The sequence below is a fragment of the Engraulis encrasicolus genome, chromosome 24, assembly GCF_034702125.1.
Source record: "Engraulis encrasicolus isolate BLACKSEA-1 chromosome 24, IST_EnEncr_1.0, whole genome shotgun sequence".
NCBI classification, from domain to species: Eukaryota; Metazoa; Chordata; class Actinopteri; order Clupeiformes; family Engraulidae; genus Engraulis; species Engraulis encrasicolus.
This window is the reverse complement of record NC_085880.1, coordinates 21,267,577-21,287,576: the sequence shown is the minus strand read 5'-3', so window position 1 is coordinate 21,287,576 and position 20,000 is coordinate 21,267,577. Positions and strand designations below refer to the sequence as shown.

Here is a 20,000-nt window from a genome sequence, read left to right as displayed (position 1 = left end):
CCTAATCACAAGTGAGATTGTCTTTCAGATCGAAACGATTGTGTAGAACTAAAGGCAGTATGGGAGTTCCCAGGCTAGGTGTGTAGACCAATGACATGATTCTAGAATGTTGCTTACAATGGCGTTCATGCTCTCTGAAGTCTGCAGCCTTGAGGCCTTAAAGTTCACTTTCTTGTCACTTTTTCCCCACATAGTTTTCAAATGAATTATTGCCCAAATGTAATGGCCAAAAGCCATAGCCATAGCCTAGGACATGGCAAAATAAAGAGAACAACAAAAAGCTAAGGCAGTGTGTTTGCATTTTCACATAGATTTAGTTCTTACCTCACGCTCAAAGTAGTTTTAGTGTTTTGGATGTACACATAGTTTACATCCAGAGATACAAATGCCTAAGGCAGAGCAATTGGACAAATATATTCTGCCCCTATCTACAGGAAAAAAAACTTTTGGGTAATTATAATATCAACTTCTCTCTTTACCCCTTCCCTGTCATATTTTAAGAACCAAAACCAAAACAGATATGGCTGCCTCACAGCCGCAGACCTTCACTCTCGTCTTCAATAATAAAACAACCATTTAGCGCCCTCTGCTGGGATAGATATTGTCCTACACCTGGCACACAGTGCACTGCCCACTAGCAATGTCACAGTAATACCACCGTAAAACAAAAAGTGGGAGCTCTGCGAAATCCAAAATTAACCCCACTGCACTAACCTTATTATGCCCATATGCGCTGTATTTACCTTCACAGGTTGTATGTGTTGACACTGTCCTCTTTGGTACATGGCGATGGCTAAAAGCATCTGCTAAGAGTAATAAAATGTTCCTCACCATACGCAAAATAATTCATGGTGCACATTTATATTTACAAAAATAAAACGGATATAGAAATAAAAGTGGTAGAGCTGCTATCATGTTGGATAAACTAGCTACGTATGAATAGCAATGTCAACTATTGCTAAGTATTTTACCTTGGTAGGTTATTTTATTTGTGGGTATGAGTTGTGTGACAAGGAGAATGCTGTGTCCTTTGTAGTGTGGAGAGGTGTAGTGGGGAGAAGAGCGGAGGAGAAAGGATGAGAAGAGAGAAGAAGAGTGGAGTGGATTCGAAGAGTAGAGACGAGAAAGAGGATTAGAACAATAGTGGAGAGAATGAGAGGAGAAGAGAGGAGAGGAGGGGAGAGGAAGAGAAAAGAGAAGAAGAGATGCGGAAGGAGAGGAGTGGAGGAGAAGAGAGGAGAGGAGAGGAGAGGAAGAGAAAAAAGAAGAAGAGATACGGAAGGAGAGGAGAGCAGAGGAGTGAAGAGGAGAGGTGGAGTGGCACTCACAGGCATCACCTGCTGCAAGTCCTCCAGGCCCAGCGTCGCCATGCCAACAGGAGTGTTCTGGTCACATGGTACCACGGGCGGGGACAGGAGCTTCTTGTAGCAGCAGGGAGGGAAGTGGATGTCCAGGGCAATGCTGTTGTACACAGCCAACCCCATCAGCTGACACATACATCATTAAGGACCACAACAGAGCTCGTGACAAATCATGTCACACCACTTCATTTAAGATTTGCAAGTGCTACTAAAAATACGGGTGGCAAAAGAGTAATCGGTACTGTAGAAGAAGGTATTTACAGACACAGGCTCTTTCGCTTTCTCTCTTCCTCAGGCACTCGCTTATTCACTCCCTGTAGTCTAATTCGTTTTTTCTCACTCACTCTCTTACACACACACACACACACACACACACACACACACACAGACACAGATACACACACACACACACACACACACACACACACAGACACAGACACAGACACACACACACACACACACACACACACACACACACACACACACACACACACACACACACACACACACACACACACACACAAGCTCACAAGCTCATGGGTACCATACAATAACACATATTTGTGATTCGGCACACAGAGACAAAAAAAGTCTGTATTATTCCACATTGTTTTCTGTGGGAGGGAAACTGTGCTCAGCCCTCCAAAGAATAACTCTTGACCTACTACTCAAAGACTCTTGGGAACAGAGTGGCTATCTGAGCTAGCAAACAAACATACCAGTAAGTGTAGAAGACTTTGGTACATTACTATAAAATTCGTAGGTTAAAAAAAATCTGTGGTGAAAAAGACATACACTGAAATAACTAACAATGTTGCATCAGATTTGTTGGGTATTTTAAAGCACGATTAAATATGTACTTTGCTATTTGGACAGTGCTCAGCAAATAGACTTTCTAGGGTAGATGTAAGTCAACATTATTTGCCCTCCCTGATATTCTGTTTGTGTTGTACAGGAACACAAACAGACTGTTCTCACCGTACCAGCTGTGTCTCTTACAGTAATCTCAGTAAAGTCAGTAAAGTTGACTCAGTAAAGTCAAAAAACCTCTGACTCGGAGTATTCCACAGTATTCTAAAGAGTTTGTGCATGTGTGTGTGTATGTGTGTGTGTGTGTGTGTGCGCGCATTAGAAAGAATGAAAGAGAAACTGGATGTGTGTATTTTGTATAAGTGAGTCAATGAATGTGTATGCGTGTGGAGGGGGTAGGAGAGCGTTGAGCAGAGAGGATATTTCACTGCAACTCCAGCAGACTGGGAGGATATTAAATATTTACCCATTATTTCTGCATCCTCTCTCTCTCTCTCTCTCTCTCTCTCTCTCTCTCTCTCCTGTCGCTCTCTCTCTCTCCTCTCTCCTCTCTCTCCTCTCTCTCTCTCTCTCTCTCCTCTCTCTCTCTCTCTCTCTCTCTCTCTCTCTCTCTCTCTCTCTCTCTCTCTCTCTCTCTCTCTCTCTCTCTCACACACACACACACACACACACACACACACACACACACACACACACACACACACACACACACACACACACACACAGTGTTGACAGGACCCTGGACTGCAGTGACAGCAGCTACTGTTCAGGCCTGTTGGAAACAGCACTGTTTCAAACCAGACACATTAGCCAGACATTCTGATGCAACAGGTAGTCTTCTGTTACAACAGTACTGTTGAGGGACCAATCTGTGGCCATCTTGCCAGTTACCGTATAGGCCTATGCTAGGAGTGTCAAAAATAATTGATTCGGCAATGCAATGCAATGCGGCGCATGGACGATTCAATTCAATGCGGAAAGTTCCAGAATCGATGCGGCAAAGTTTCAATTACTTCCGTGGATATTTCAGTAGCAAATGAATGTTAAATTAAATAAAAGCACTTCAAAGCATTGGAAACTGCTGCAAGACTGATACAGAAAACAGCCAATAAAATGTTGCTCAGTATCTGACTACTTGTATTGCCTCATTATGACTGATGAAACATTTGCTTTGCTTTCAGTAGAAATTTAATGCATTGCAATGCATTGTAGAATTGAATCGAATCGCTACCTCCCGAATCGTAATTGAATCGAATCGTGAGGGCAGTGCCAATGCACACCACTAGTATATGCTGTGATATTTCCTGTATTTTCCTTAAAATGCTAATATTACAGTTTTTCACCACTTACTGTCAATCATAGACTTAGCAGTCCTTTGTTTCATTCTTGTAAAATACGTCCAATACATTTGTGTAAAATGAATGCAATGGATAGGAAACACATGAAGAGTTCAGATGCAAAACCCCCTAACTCCATTTCTGAAGACCTGCGCTTCTATATTTTTAGAGAATCCCGTTGTTGGTTTGGTTTGCATTCATGTACTTGATAAAACATATAAATTGTTATAATACATAAATAAAATAAAAAATATGCAATTTTGATAGATTTGTATTAAATAAAAATGAATTAAGATTATTTTCTGAAATGGCACTTAGGGGGTTTTGCATCTGAACTCTTCACATACAGTACGTTTCTCTTGCCTCGCTCAGACAAACAGTTTGAGAGATAGACCGAAGTGGGACTTCACTGTACAGTACTAAATCATTTTCATTGTACCTTTACAAACATCTCTGAAGCTATAACTTTTTTTACTACTGTACTCACTCCTACAAACTGATTAGCCTGTATTGGACTATGTTGTTTATTTTGAATCTTCACTCAAAAAGCGTTCCACGTCCTGGTCCGTCTTTATGATTTGCAAGCTATGATACAATGTCTGTGAAGGGCTTATAGTGAAATGCAGATGTTTAAGCGACTAGTGTTTTTGCCATTAGTGGTGTCTGCACTGTGGTGCTGGCTCTACATCTATCCCCATACATGCGAAATATATAGCAATCATGGGTGGATCCATGACAGATTTAAGGCATGGAAAAAATGGTGGATGTCTGCGGTGCGGTTTGAACTCCAAAGCACAGCACATCTGAAGAATATCTAGTCATACTGTGTTCGGCTGACATGCTCTTACTGTATACTGTAAGTTAACACACACACACACACACATGTACACACACATATGTACACACACACGCGCGCACGCACGCACGCACGCACGCACGCACGCACGCACGCACACACAATGGCACACACATCCTCCATCCGTCCAACTTGGTTTGAAAGGATACCGTGCCGACCAACTGGAACTCTGAGAGGTTGTCACTCTTCCAGCTGCTGAACCAGTGGCAATAGGAATCCTTCAGATATGTAAACATGCCTAGGACAAACACATCAAGAGACACAGACAGGATTATAAGGCAACGAGAGAGAGAGAGAGAGAGAGAGAGAGAGAGAGAGAGAGAGAGAGAGAGAGAGAGAGAGAGAGAGAGAGAGAGAGAGAGAGAGAGAGAGAGACAGACCGACAGAAAGGCAGGCAGACAGACAGACAAAAAGACAGACAGATAGACAGACAGAAAGACAGACAGGTGCATTGAATCACCGAATTGGTTGAATTAACATTTGAGGAGTTTGAGAAGATCCTTCAAGAAGACAAGATTATGCTGATTATGTAATAGTATTTCACAACCCTTCTTCAATCTTCTTAGAGCTGAAAATGGTATGTTCAAAATGGCGGATGGACGCCCCTTCATGTACATATAAAACGTAAACCAATGGAAACACTTGAAACCTGATGGGGGAGAGTAAATATCCATGACAAAAAGAAAGAAGGATTGCTGGAAAACACATCCTCTTTACAGGTTGTTAAAGGCGTCCTGCTGCGCTTCGGGGCAGTAGTAATAACATCCTCGTAAAAAACTGCAAACTCCTCTTCTCCCAAGTCTTGTTTAATCACCATGGCGATGTGTGTGTATGGCTATCAACAAAGGCCCAGGAGGATGACACAACTGTGTTCAGATGATCTCCTGAACAGGGGCACATCTCTGCTGCTCCAAAATAAAGATGGCCTTTGCTACTACACTCTGGGTCTGGATGACTTCCCACGCTTCTGGAAGACTCTCCTCTCTTTTGTTCTCCTCTCCTCTCCTCTCCTCTCCTCTCCTCTCCTCTCCTCTCCTCTCCTCTCCTCTCCTCTCCTCTCCTCTCCTCCCCTTCTCTTCTCTCCTCTCCTCTCTTCCTTGGAAAATGTACTCAGAAGTCAGTGAGAGGGTTAGATGTGTGTGTGTGTGTGTGTGTGTGTGTGTGTGTGTGTGTGTGTGTGTGTGTGTGTGTGTGTGCGCATGTATGTGTATGCTCCTGTCAGGAGAGCTCCAAGAGAAAAAAGACCAGGCCCTGTAAAGTACTTCACAGTTATTACAGCTTTATAGCCTGCGAGGAGCAGAGAAGCAGCAGCAGTAGCAGATGATGTGTCCATGTTGCTAACTGGATTTCTCTCTCTCTCTTTCTCTTTCTCTTTCTCTTTCTCTGTCTCTCTCTATCTCTCTCTCTTTGTGTGTGTGTGTGTGTGTGTGTGTGTGTGTGTGTGTGTGTGTGTGTGTGTGTGTGTGTGTGTGTGTGTGTGTGTGTGTGTGTGTGTGTGTGTGTGTGTGATTATATGTCTGTATATGAGCTCAGTGAGAGGAATGAGGAATGAGAGTTGGGGGAACTGTACAGAAGTTTGACAGGCCAGATGTACGATTCACTTAGGTTGGAATTAAAGTGTCAGATCCCAGGTGTCATGACACTGTCTGACCAGAAGAGGCCGATAGAGAGGACTCTTCTGGGACATTCGCACTGTCTAGAATGATGGGCAAGTTTTGGTCAAGCAAGCATTTTGTGGCAGCTGTCGTGTGATCTACTGATTAGGCAGTCCTTGTTTGGATTGGAAACGTGCAGGTTGGAATACAAGAATGCAGGTGTCCTGTCCTCTTATACAACGAAGCATGGGTGAAGTGCTCTCTATGCTCCTACAGTAACACCACAGTATTCTAGGGGCTGTAACCAATATCAAGTCGCTCTGAATAAAAGCATCTGCTAAGTGTAATGTAATGTAATGGGGCAGTGAGGATGTTCCTTAGTCTGGATGGAAGATTGTGTCTGACATGCAGAAGGAACCGAGAGGATAGAGGCTCCATGAGGAGAAACCACTCACTGGACACGATAACAACAACTTACAGCTCACTGAACGCAATTCAAGATTACCATTCACATCAAGGAGTGTTGCGCTTCGCAAGCATCGAGTGTGCAACCATGGTAACATACCGTGGTCTGTGTGGCAGACCTGCCTGGCAAGCAGCAGGAACCACTCCATGGTCATGACAACAACCACTTAAGGCTACAGTTTGCGTGAGCACAGTGCCTGCTGACATGCCTGTCTCAAAATCTACACAGTCCCTCGTGGTTTGAATGTTTTTCATCCCGGAGTACCAAGAGTCACTACAAATGTGAATATTTCTTCTGCGGCAAGTCAAACTTTTCTTTCTTTTACTTTTTTCCCCACAAGGCTAGTGCGAGTACGTTAACCAAGTTACACGTGAGAATTTCTGACAGCGGACCACAAAAGTTGTCATAATAAATTCATTTTAATCCAACCATGTCCCCATTTAAAGTTCACTCAAAGAAAATGAAAATATGAATGAAAAAGAGAACATTTCATGATGAAAAGCTAATGAAAATATGTAATACAGTGCCCTCCATAATTATTGGCACCCCTGGTTGAGATGTGTTTTTTTCTAAATAATATGGGACCTTAATGGAAAAAAAGAGAAAAATCCAACCTTCAATACAAGTGCATTTATTCAGTGGGGAAAAAATCCCACATAAAGAAATAATTATTTGACATCAAATAATGTGTGTCACAATTATTAGCACCCCTGGTGTTAATATTTTGTACAACCCCCTTTTGCCAACAAAACAGCACCTAATCTTCTCCTATAATGTTTCACAAGATGGGAAAAGACAGAAAGAGGGATCTTCAGCCATTCCTCTTTGCAGAATCTCTCTAAATCATCCAGAGACCTGGGTCCTCTCCTCTGTACTCTCCTCTTCAGCTCACCCCACAGGTTCTCAATGGGGTTGAGGTCAGGGGACTGAGATGGCCATGGGAGGAGCTTGATTTTGTGTCTGGTGAACCATTTCTGTGTAGATTTGGCCATATGTTTAGGGTCATTGTCTTGCTGAAAGACCCAGTGACGACCCAGCTTCAGCTTTCGGGCAGAGGGCAACAGATTTTGATTTAAAAATGTCCTGGTATTTCAAAGCATTCATGATGCCATGCACCCTAACAAGGTTCCCAGGGCCTTTGGAAGCGAAACAGCCCCACAGCATCACTGACCCACCCCCATACTTCACAGTGGGTATGAGGTGCTTTTCAGCATGCGCATCTTTCGTGGTACGCCAGACCCACTTAGAGTGTTTGTTGCCAAAAAGCTCAATCTTGGTCTCATCTGACAAAAGCACACGGTCCCAGTTGAAGCCCCAATACCGCTTGGCGAACTCCAGACGCTTGCGTTTATGATTGTGAGTGAGGAAAGGTTTTCTCCGTGCATGCCTCCCAAACAGCTTGTTGGCGTGTAGACAGCGCCTGATGGTTGATTTGGAGACTTTGTGACCCCAGGATGCTACCATTTGGTGTAATTCTGTAACAGTGAGCTTTGGAGATCTTTTGATTTCTCTTACCATCCTCCTCACTGTGCGTGGTGGCAAAATAAACTTGGGTCCTCGTCCAGGCTTGTTTACCACTGTTCCAGTTGTTTTGAACTTCTTAATTATTCCTCTCACAGTGGATATGGGCAGCTGCAGTTGAGTGGCAATCTTCTTGTAGCCTCTGCCTGACCTGTGAAGGTCGACGCACATCTACCTCACTTGTATGCTGTGTTCCTTTGTCTTTCCCATGTTTAAGAGTGGATAAGAGAAATGGCCTCGGTGTCAGGTCATATTTATACCCCAGGGAAACAGGAAGTGATGAATTACTAATTAAATGTTCCTACATACTCTGGTAAACTTTGTAAACTACTGTAGAAATGACAGAAATGCTTCAATTATATTTATTTCCTGGGAATTGTTAAGGGGGCCAATAATTGTGGAACAGGTGATTTAATGAAAAATAATTATTTTTTAGTCAGGGATTTTTTTTATTTCCTTACAATTCATTTGAGTTGAAGGCTACATTTTCCTACAATTTTCAGTGTGACAGTATTCTTCTGCAATAAACACTGAATTTATTTTAAGGCTTTTAACACATCTCAACCAGGGGTGCCAATAATTATGGAGGGCACTGTACGTAGCATTCACACTAATGAGTGCTGTATTGAGTGATTAGCAGCGCTATACGGTACCGTAGTCTGTGTGGAAGATCTGTCTGACGAGTAGGAGGAACCACTCCTTGGTGAGCCCGCCCATATCCAGCCCCGCCTCACCCACAAACGTCACCCTCAGCTTCTTCTTTAGCTCCGCCCTCTTCCTGCTCAGCTGCGAGGAAGAGAACACAAAACATTCAGTCACACTTTGTTTGGATCAGAAGTGTTAAAAGTAGAAGTACAGTAGAAGCAAACTCAATTGATCCAACCAGAGTTAGCTGACTCTAAGATGGGTACTACACTCAAGTCACCTATGCTGGCACGAAACTATGACAGTGCTTTTACTTTTCTTTTAATGCTTTTGACACACCTGCTTTGGATGCCTATGTGTATTACCGTACTCTGATCACATCACGTCAGAAATGTTCACTAGCTAGTCGCAAATTAGTTCACAACATGGGGTGCATAAGTTGCGTCATTTTCCACCGATGTTGAGACAATGTTAACAGTAAATCGTCTTTTTACAACTCGTGTATGTTATTAAGTAAGGGATAGCGGCCGACGAGGTGACCGGTTATACGAAATTAATGGCGAGGCGGCGGCTCCGAACTTTGGCGACGCGCTCAGCGCCAAGCCATTAATTTCGTATAACCGGTCCACCTCGAAGGCCGTTATCCCGCTTATCTGCCGTTATGGTGGGGTATTTTTTTTAATCTTTTATTGTCTGTAAAGTTGTAGGAACCATGTTCTATCAAGATAGAATGTTGCTGTGCGGGCGTCCAACTTCACGTGCCTAGAATCTTCGTTTGGTAGCCTGCCGACGCTGTGATTATTCAATTTTATTCCTTTGGCCCTATACCACGGCGGGATGGAAGTTTAACAACAAAAATTTGCGAAGCATTTCAACATGCTGAATCCCCTTTCACACGTGTTCCTTCCCCACAAGAGGAGAGTAGCCTAATTAAGGGATGTTTTCGGATCAATAACAAAGGGAAGGCAGCGGGAAATAACCTACATTTTAAAAACCATGGGAATGGAGCAGATGACGAGGTGACTCGTTTCGATCATACCTGTCAACTGTGAGCTCCCAAAATCCGGGAAAATTCCCATATTTTAAGCCAAAATCCGGGAAATGTTCTTAAGGCCAAATTTTGACAGTCAACAGGATGACAGAGACAGATCGGACCGTGCGTTCTACTCTGCTTTTCACAACAGCGCACGTGCAAAGACAGATCCTGTCTGAAATCCCTCAGCACACGTTTTACAGCGTGGAGAAACAATGCAATGAAAACAAAACAATGAAATGAGCGCAATGAGTTTCTTCTTGTTGTTTTGTCGCACAAGTTGTCTGTTCGTGCAAAACTTTGTGCTGGTAGCCTACAGGTTGTGATTAGGTTAATCGCATGATTCGCTGTTCCGAGGCTGTTTTATGCGTTGCATGAACTGACGGTTTCTGAGGAAAAGATCTGGGCGCACAAGCGCTACGGAGCTCGAGGTTGACAGCTCGTATTTTCAAGGAACTTCCAATTCTTGGTGGTATCTGGTGGCATACCGTCTTCTGGCAGGTAGCTTGATAAGTAAGACCCTGTCTCTCTCTTCAAGAGGGGGTGTGGCTCGTCGGACAGGGCCGTGGGTAGCCTATAAATAGCCTATACTGGACCGACGGTGTTTTTTGATGATGTGAAAAATCCGGCATATTTCCGGGAAAAAAATCAAAACGGGAAGAAATCGGGAAATGGGTCAAAATTAGGGAGTTTCCCGGGAAATTAGGGATGGTTGACAGGTATGGTTTCGATACAATTGATGGCGAGGCAGGTGCTTAGAATTTCGGTACAGGATATTTTTGTCATCTATTGCTAGGCCTATCTGTAAATTTGTAACATATGAATTATGCCAAATAGAAGAATAATTTAGTGTGCACGTAATCAGGTGCGCCTCTATCAGATGCATGTAGTAGAACTTTTAGGGCGACAGACTTGACAACCAAATGCGATAGAACTGACGACTGACTCTTGGCTTGACAACCAAATGCGATAGAATTAACGACTGACTCTTCACTTGATAAACAAATGCGATAGAACTAACGACTGGCTTTTGGCCATAGCAACCTGCAGTTTGGAATTAGTAACGGCAGTTCGCCTAACTTAGTCGCACGTTTGACGCCTGACAGATTATAGGGAATTAGTTGCAAACCCATCAGCCAATCAGAAAAGAGGATTCAGTTGCGTAGGCAGACAAATAATCAGAGTCAGTGAATGGGTTTGACAAGCCTGTCACAATAAAGAAGATGAAACTCTGGGACTCTGGGAAGACTAGTTACAGTAACTAACTAACTTTACAAATTCATGTGCGTAATACCACATGAAATTGAAATAATAGTATTGCACGTGTGTTATTGTGTCTGGTGTCTGAATGGTTATTCAGCTCAATGTGATGTGTACATTACTGTGCTTACATAAAGTGTGTGTGTGTGTGTGTGTGTGTGTGTGTGTGTGTGTGTGTGTGTGTGTGTGTGTGTGTGTGTGTGTGTGTGTGTGTGTGTAATGTCACTAGTGTTTGCGTCTGCTATAGTTAGTCTATTGTGTGAGCTGAATGTGAGTTTTATCTGGAAAACCCATATGAGCCCGTGTCAATAAAACCTTTTATGAAGGCTGCCTGGGAGTGTGCATTACTGTGCATGTGTGTGAATGTACAGTATGTGTGTGTGTGTGTGTGTGTGTGTGTGTGTGTGTGTGTGTGTTTGTGTGTGTGTGTGTGAGTGTGTGAGCGTGCGTGCGTGCGTGCATGTGTAACGTGTGTATGTGAGCGTGTGTGTACCTGTGTGTGTATGTGAGCGTGTTTGTGTGTGTGTACCTCTGTGTGTGTGTGTGCGTGTCTATGTGTGTGTGTGTGTGCGTGTGTCTGTGTGCGTGTGTGTGTCTGTGTGCATGTGTCTGTATGTCACCTCATCCAGTGAGTCCTGTAGCAGCTGAGTGCGGCGTACTCTGATGTTGAGGAAGAGGAGGTTCATGTCCACTCTCTGCCTGCGAGACACCTTATCCACCAGGCTTTGCTACACAGTAAAAAACACCAGTGTTAACATAACACGTAGCCTCTTACTGCAGATGGGGTCGCCGGCAGGCCACTGTTTGCTGAAAATACTGAACTACATTATAACAACATTGCTATGACAGTACAGAGAGCCTTAAGTAACAGATTAACCATAACAATTTTGGTGACAGTCAGGGTATAACATAGGCCAGACGTGGGCAAACTAAGGCCCAGGGGACACTTTTAAATCCAAATTCAAAAAGTTACTTAGCATTCTTAAAATTCTACCTAAAACACAATGTTAATTTCGTGACGAAATATTTTTGTCATAATTATCGTTGACGATTGTTTTTCCCCTGACGACAATAAAACGATGACGAAAAAAGCAGCATGCGTTTGTACGAAAAATATAACGATATTGATTTATATTTTCGTCAAAAAAATAAAAATGTGACTACAATACCACCTGAGACGAAAACCAATAGGAAGCATTTTTGTTAATATGTCACTGACATATTGAAAAAGAATTGCCTGCTATTTCGCAAGTCCCGATCCTCATCTCAGCTGCTCCGCGTCTCTCTCCTCCCCTCCCTCTCACACACACACACGCAGGCGTCGGTGCTGCACACCCATGACCTTTTTTAACAGCAGTAGCCTACTTTTCAGTGCAATCCTGGCTGGAAAAAGTATTGTTGGCCATTTATCCATGACGAAGAAGTTTATGCAGTCATGAAATAGTGGTGGTGCTGTCGCACAGTAGCAAACATCTTAAGATACATTTTTGCGCAACTTCTCCACTCCCTGTTGCTTTCATGAGCATGCTACCCGACGGTCGTTGTCTGATCTTTTTCAATGTTCGCTAATGTTTGTAATTTAAGGGTCTATGTCTATGCGTAGGCACAAGCCTTCTGATAAGAATGACTGTAGTGCCGATCGCAAAGGATTCGAAAGTGTGGAGCTTTGCAACTTGTTTCAGTCAATGACACTGAGATAGGAAGTGAACGGCCCTTCCACGCGTTCACTGTGTTATTGCAATTAGCCTAAGTCTTGCGAATCCATGCAACCATGCACACAACCATGTCAACGAGAGCGTGTATGCCATCACAACTTTGCATCAAGCAAACAATATGCAACATTTTGCAATACGCGCACGAGAGAGAGAGAGAGAGAGAGAGAGAGAGAGAGAGACGCGTCTTCCAACAGGTGACATTGTAACGCTTACATACAGTTGTATGAATTTTAGTCGACTAAAACTAGACTAAAATAAAAAATTATTTAGATGACTAAATTGTGACTAAAACTAATATTACATTTTCGTCAAGAGACTAAAACTAAAACTAAATAAAAAATTCCTGTCAAAATGAACACTGCTAAAACAAGAGTCTTGCGAATTTAAGATTAACCAAAGACATAGGGTTCATCTAAATACATTTAATTACAATGTGCAGGAATATCATTGCTGCCAAGTTACGTCAGCGTACACCATTTTATTATTGACACGGGCAAATTGTCTGTGGCATCCGGCCCTTCGGTCAATGTTCTAAACCCAATGTGCCCCTCAGGCCGAAATAATTGCCCACCCCTGACATAGGCTCTGCGATAAGGGGTTAAAGAGTTGAAATTAATGCCATTTCAAGATATCATTCGGTCCCACTCAAAAACAGTGTTAATATTAATTAAAGTACTAACGTCAGTTCTGGCCAGGCCATAGTAGTCAAGAAGCTTGCTGCCCTCCCCTTCATCTAATTAATTCCTAATTGATCCAGGTGCATTCTCTCAGCTGATAATCTTTCTTCCCTAGCGATTGGCCACACGGCTTCGGCACGCCTTTTAAATTCTATCCACTTCCTCTCAACTGTATGCTGCTCGGTTTTTGCTGGAGTTGGTGTTGCTGGTTGCTTGTTTTCTTATGCCTTCTGAACACGTTGTTTAGCGTTCTCTTTGTCGATATCGTTTCATGTCTGGTAGGCTGCACATTTTTCTTTGAGTTGCCTCGTTAGTTCTGACTCCGTTCCGACAGGGAGTAAGCCTACACCTATGATTTCAAAAGTTACGCACCTCAATTTGGACAGTTGATTGTTTTCTCCGTGCGGTGCCGTCCTTTAGGGCGTTAAAATAGATTTTTGTGATGCCTACCCCAGTTTATGTATTTTGCTGGCTGTAGGCCTACAATTTCCCATGCTCTGAGCTTTCGCTGATTGTAATATTACAAACTGCTTCATCACATTCCGCACCTGCGCGTTTGGTGAACTTGCACTTTCTTTGTTTCCCCCCTCGCCAGTGATACATACATTCGATCTGTTTACAGCTGCAACTGGTGGTGATGTTTGGCCAATGCCATGTTCTGTGCTTTGGCTGCATGTCAACGCTTTCAATGTGTTGCAGAAGTTAATAGGCTCTAGGGCCTATAAGTGGCTTAGGCTATGCCTGTAATTTACATTGTCTCGGGCTTCCCATCTGATCACTTTAAATGCCTCGCACGCCGTTTTTGAATCGCTTTGGTTCTTGTCATTGTCCACCCTGATGGTAAACCGGATTTTGGCTTGCTGCTTTCTCACCACGCATGTTTCAGTTGCTTACAATATGAATTCACAATTCTTGCGGAGGTGGATATTTGATGGTTAACTTGTTGCATTTACCATCTGCTGGTGTTTGATATAGGTGCTTAATTGACCTTTGCCGTGGGATGATAAATCCATTTTCATTTAACATTCACGTGAAAGTTGTCGCATGGAGTACTGTAGTCTATTTTGCGCTTTGAGTCGCATGGCGGTATAGTGTAGCCTATAGAAATCTGGCGACCCTGTGCATTTGTGCTTCGTGCTCTGAAACGGTTGGATTGAATAGCCTATGCTTCCTTTGTCACAATAGTTAGGTAAGGGAGACGTCATGCGATGCGATTTTTAAATTACAGTATGTTTGTTCCACCGTCCTCGCCGGTCACCTGTCACTTTGTAACAAAACCACAGGTGTTTCTAATCGGGCGTGGCTTGAATTGATTGTTGCTGGAAACCGTGCTTCGGGACCTGTGGTTATTTATTTTTGCATTCTTTTTATTCCGTGACTCTAGCTGTTTAGCCTATATGCTGGTGACTGCTGCTTATCCGTCTTGTTTTTTGGCATTCCTGGTGTTCAACGCATTCCCCTTGCAGCCCCTGTGACCATTTGCAGTGTGCTAGCTCTAGGGCTATTAATAGCCTAGATTGATGTGCTCTTTGTAGGCTATCTACTGCTTCCTGGCTATTCATCTGTTAGTTTTTGGGGAGTTGCAATTAGGCCTACCATAGTTCTGAGTTGTCTGCAATGTTCGGGATGTTGTCTCTGCTGCTTTATAGTAGGCCTACTGGCCTGTTTGGCCAAGTTTTGCTAGCTCTGTATCCTAGACTAGGATATAATGTTCTGGTGAACCATTACTTCCTGGCTGCTAGTCTAGGTGCTTGCAGTGTGTATAGTCATAGTCCTGGCTGGGCTGTGTAGGTACTCTGGCTGTGGCCTGGCTGTAGTGTGGTCGCTGTTTCTCTCAGTGCTGGTGCCCTGTTGTGCTGGTATGTAGTCAGTCCTGCTGTTTGGCCAATGTAGTGTAAGTATTTTGTCTGGAGTCCGCCATTACTACTAGCAAGGGATGCATTGTCTTTATGTTACTGGCTGATGTAGGCTGTGCTAGCATGGCTATATTGCTCATCTGTTAAAGCCTGGTTATATGCCTAACCGTGACCTTGCATGGCTGTGTATCTTTCTGCTAGCTCGGTTTGGTTGTGCAGTAGTGCTTGTGCTGCCTGTATGGCATTATTAGCTCTTCCCCTCATTCCGGTCACTTTGGTTAAACTATCTGCATCGTACAATATCAACTGTAGGCTATTATGTTGGGTAGTGGTGTGCATGTTGGGTCTTATTTAGCACGTTTAGGTCTCGTCATGCTCATGGAGCCATGTTGTGGCCTCTGCTGGGGGAGGCTGCATCAGTGGTCATGTTGGCCTTTAGTGTAGATCATGTTGCTGTAGTGTAGTGTAGACTCTTGCCGTGTCTGGACAATTTTGCTGATTTCGTCTGCTTTTGCTGCCAACTGCATAGTATACAATGCTGTTAGCTTCTGTGGTCTGTTGGCATTGTTTCCCTGTGTAGTCGTGGTGGCACTGTTAGCTCATAGTCTGAATTGGCTCTGCTTGCTCGGCAAGTGTACTCTAGTGTTGCTCATGTTTTGTTAATGGTCGCCTGTGTTGCTTCATAGGATGGTAATCGTGCTGTCTGGCTAATGTTCGCCCTGTGAGAATGTTGACTCTGTTGTTCATGGTAGCATTGATTGCCCTGAGTAGTCCATGTGCTGCAATTGCTATTGGCTCATACTCTGTCTAACTACAGCTGGCTCACATATAGTTTAACTGCATTGGGTCCTGCGCCTGCCTCCAGTCATATTATCTATATGCTGTCAGATCTGCTGGATTGTATTGTGCAGCTACCGTAACTGCAGTGGGCTCACTTGGTTTAGTCTAGCGGCTGCTTCATTGGTCGGTTTAGTGTCTAGCCAGCGGCTGCCTGCTCATATTGTTTCAATGTAGCTTCTGCTGACTGTCGCCATCTCTGGTCTCCCTGCTGCTCTCGGATAGGCTTTACCTACAACTGTATCTGTCCATCATTCTAGCTATTGGTTGCCATCATAGAGGCCCAGCTTATTGTGTGCTGTCACGTGGTCCTTGTCAACCTGCTGTTTTTTTTCCGGATCCTAGAGTAGCACTGATCCTGTGTGGGTGTTCAGGCCATGTTAGCAGTGTTCTCTATGTTGACGCGTCTAGATGATGTAGTGATTTCGCTGTCACCTTGTGCTGCCAACTGCATATTTCGTAGTCCTTGTCAATCAGCTGCCGTTCTGGGCTCTGGAGTAGAGCGGCACTGATCCTAAAGAATCAGCCCATTTGCTGCTGCCCGTCCGCCTAGTCAATTTTTATGATGCCTGTACGCCTAGTCTATTTGATGCTGCCCGCTACCAGAGACAGCCCACGTAAGAGACGGAGCACTCAAAAAGCCTTCCATAGGAACAAACGAGAGCATTTGGCTACGCAAACATGGCGCTGGCTGGCATCCCTCCCACCTGTCCGGTAACGAGAGCCAATTGCTTGCTGAGCTTATCCAATCATCTCGCCTAGTCCATTTTGCTGTTACCTGTCCACCTAGTCCATTTTGCTGCCTGCCGTCCACCTAGCCCATCTTGCCGCTGCCCGTCCACCTAGCCCATTCACTGTTTTATTTATTTATTTGTTTGCCATCCTAGCCCATCTAGTGCCACGGTCTAGTTTACTTTATCCTAACAATTCTCGGACAAGTCTATTAACCATCGTTGACACGCCTATTTGCTGCCTCCCATCTACCTAGTTCTTTTTTGCTGCTGCCTGTCCACCTGCCCATTTTGCTGCTGCCTGCTACCTAGCCCATTTGGCTGCTGCCTGCCCGCCCAACCCATTTCTGCTGATGCCCACCTTGCCCATTTATTTATTAAGCCATCCTAGCCTTAGTGCCTCCAGTCTGTGTACTTTATCCTAATGACTCCCAGCCAAGTCTATTTAACCACTGTTGACGCTCTATTTCTCTATGTGCATCTGACTGTCCAACAGCTGGCCTTGTCTTTAATCCTACCTAAAGTCTATTTTACAGCTGGTGATGGGGCACTTAACTGCCACTAACCGAGGATGCTGCCAACCCCAAATTGTTAACTGCGGCCAACTTATTGGTCATCTAGTTACATTTTATCATTTTGGCTGGGGTCGTTCATTTCACCTGATTTCTACTGGCCTATTTAACTATCTACCGACCTATCTAGTTTTCTCTTTCGCTACTGCTGGGCAAGTTTGTATTTTTGCTGCTGCCTGGCTATGTCCTATTGCTGCTGCTGTGATCCTAATATAACTGCTGCTAAACAAAACTTCTGCTGGTCTAGTCTGGTTAATAGAAATCTGCCTATTTCAGTTAACTTGACGATTTATGCCACATTTAGCCAATGACTGGCCCAGCCTTCTTGATTATACTTACTACTGGCATAGTCAATACGACTGCTCCTCTGATCACATGCATGATTTACTCTGGACTAGTGCATGATGTTTTTTTTGGGGGGGATATCTAAATTCGACTGCTCAACCAATCCTCTCATTTTAACTGACTTTGAGAGGATTACCAGGTATGGAATTCTGCTGCCTATGCACGCTACCTACGGCCGGACGTGCGCGCCATTCTTAATGCCCAGAAGCCATGTCCCCTGCTGCCCCTGGTGGTAACCAATAAGTGTCTGCATCTATGCGTCGTGCTGCCATCTGCTGCTCCTGCTGCTGCTATGCCCCCCCACCCCCCTGCCTTTACCAAATTTTATTCCAAATTTAGTTTTAGATATTTGGTTTGGGGGGCTTATCTTTATAGCTATGACATCCTCTCATCGTATTCGAGAGAGGATTACCAGGTATAGTCTGTTTGGGGGGTTATCTCTCGCCCTGTCCTGCTGGGGTGAGAATTCCCTAAACTGCTGCTGCCCCCTGACTAAATGCTTTTCCATGCTGCTCATGGAAATAGGGGGGTTCCTCCGAACAGAGCTATACCGCCAAATGTAATTCATAATTTCAATAAAAGAAATTGCATTTATATTCTTCTCTTGTGTTTCTTGACTGAAATGGTTCTGACAGAAATTAAAGTACTAACGTCAGTTCTGGCCAGGCCATGGTAGTCAAGAAGCTTGCTGCCCTCCCCTTCATCTAATTAATTCCTAATTGATCCAGGTGCATTCTCTCAGCTGATAATCTTTCTTCCCTAGCGATTGGCCACACGGCTTCGGCACGCCTTTTAAATTCTATCCACTTCCTCTCAACTGTATGCTGCTCGGTTTTTGCTACCCACCACCTCCCCTGCTCCACCTTGTCGTGTATGATGTGTCATGTTCTCTTGTCACGTCGCTTGGCTCTGTTCATGGGGGGTTATCTCTCGCCCTGTCCTGCTGGGGTGAGAATTCCCTAAACTGCTGCTGCCCCCTGACTAAATGCTTTTCCATGCTGCTCATGGAAATAGGGGGGTTCCTCCGAACAGAGCTATACCGCCAAATGTAATTCATAATTTCAATAAAAGAAATTGCATTTATATTCTTCTCTTGTGTTTCTTGACTGAAATGGTTCTGACAGAACTATACTTTTTGGTTAGTGTAACATTTTCAGAGTTAATTCTACTTAAGGTAGAAGGTACAGGAGCAATAGACTTGAAATTACATTGGCCACTTGCAGAAATTTACACTGACGTTTGACTCCACTGTAGAGTATATCCAGAGTAATTTGACTCTCCTCTCAATCTGGATTTATACTCTGGATTTGAACTTTACGGTACTCTGAAATAGTATCGCTGTGTGTGTGTGTGTGTGTCTGTGTGTGTGTGTGTGTGTGTCTGCGTGCATATGTGTGTGTGTCTGTGTGTGTCTGTGTGTCTCTGCGTCTCTGTGTGTGTGTGTCTCACCCTGGCTATGCTGATCATCTGCTGTTCTGAGTCTCTCTGGATGATAGCTTTCTTCACTGCTGCTGACAGAATGAAAGGAAATTGGCAGAAGGAGAACCTGGCAGAGAGAAAGAAATAGTTATGTGCGTGTGCGTGTGTGTGTGTGTGTGTGTGTGTGTGTGTGTGTGTGTGTGTGTGTGTGTGTGTGTGTGTGTGTAAAGTTGCCAATCAGATGATTTATGTGTGTGTATGTGTGAGTCTGTGTATGTGTGCACACGCATGTGTGCGTGTGTACGTGTGTACGTGGTTATCAACTCGCTGATATGTGTGTGTATGTGTGTGTATTTATCTGCCTGTCAGCACGTCTGTCAGATTGTCTATGTGCATACTGTGTGTGTGTGTCTGAGAGTGGGTGTTGCCTCTGTCTCACTTGCTGGAGTTGCCATTGCACTGCCAGGTCCTGTATTCCGCCATGATGTCGATGTGGTCCAGGGCGATGTTGTAGAAGTCCGTATAGGAGACGATGGGCGGGGAGGACAGGCTGTTGGCCGCATCTACAGCACACGCCCACAACACATCACATGGCAGACATCAGCTAGGGTGTAAAACGTCACTAAAGGCCCTACAGTGGCCTAACAGTAGGACACTGGGTTACTGAGCCGGCGACCCGGGTTCGATTCCAGCCTGGGTCATTTGCCTGCCCTTCCCCGTCTCTCTCTCTCCCCACTCGTTTCCTGTCCCTCTTTCACTTCAAAGGCATAAAAAGGGCTAAGAAATATCTAAAAAAAAAAAAACTCACTGAAAAATGCAAAATGTATAACCCTGTAACTGTGAAAAAAGTAGGAAATTACAGTGTTGATGAATTAAATCAGGTATAACCCTCTGGTCAAGAGATAGCATCTGCAGTTCAAGCCCACAAGACATCACATGTCAGACACACAGTGACGGACACACT

General features: G+C 44.1%; 1 protein-coding gene across 2 annotated transcripts in view; it reads right to left on the bottom strand.

The window, feature by feature from the left end:
- The window catches only part of LOC134441600 (probable E3 ubiquitin-protein ligase HECTD2), a 65,524-nt gene that overhangs the window by 25,825 nt on the left and 19,699 nt on the right, over positions 1-20,000 (bottom strand). For both annotated transcript variants that reach the window (XM_063191979.1, XM_063191978.1), the window contains exons 10-15: positions 19,476-19,599; positions 19,067-19,163; positions 11,505-11,612; positions 8,600-8,732; positions 4,514-4,602; positions 1,329-1,487 (exon numbers count right to left, since the gene is read on the bottom strand). In XM_063191979.1, coding sequence (XP_063048049.1) covers positions 1,329-1,487; positions 4,514-4,602; positions 8,600-8,732; positions 11,505-11,612; positions 19,067-19,163; positions 19,476-19,599 — 710 coding nt within the window. The remainder of the gene's footprint in view (positions 1-1,328; positions 1,488-4,513; positions 4,603-8,599; positions 8,733-11,504; positions 11,613-19,066; positions 19,164-19,475; positions 19,600-20,000) is intronic.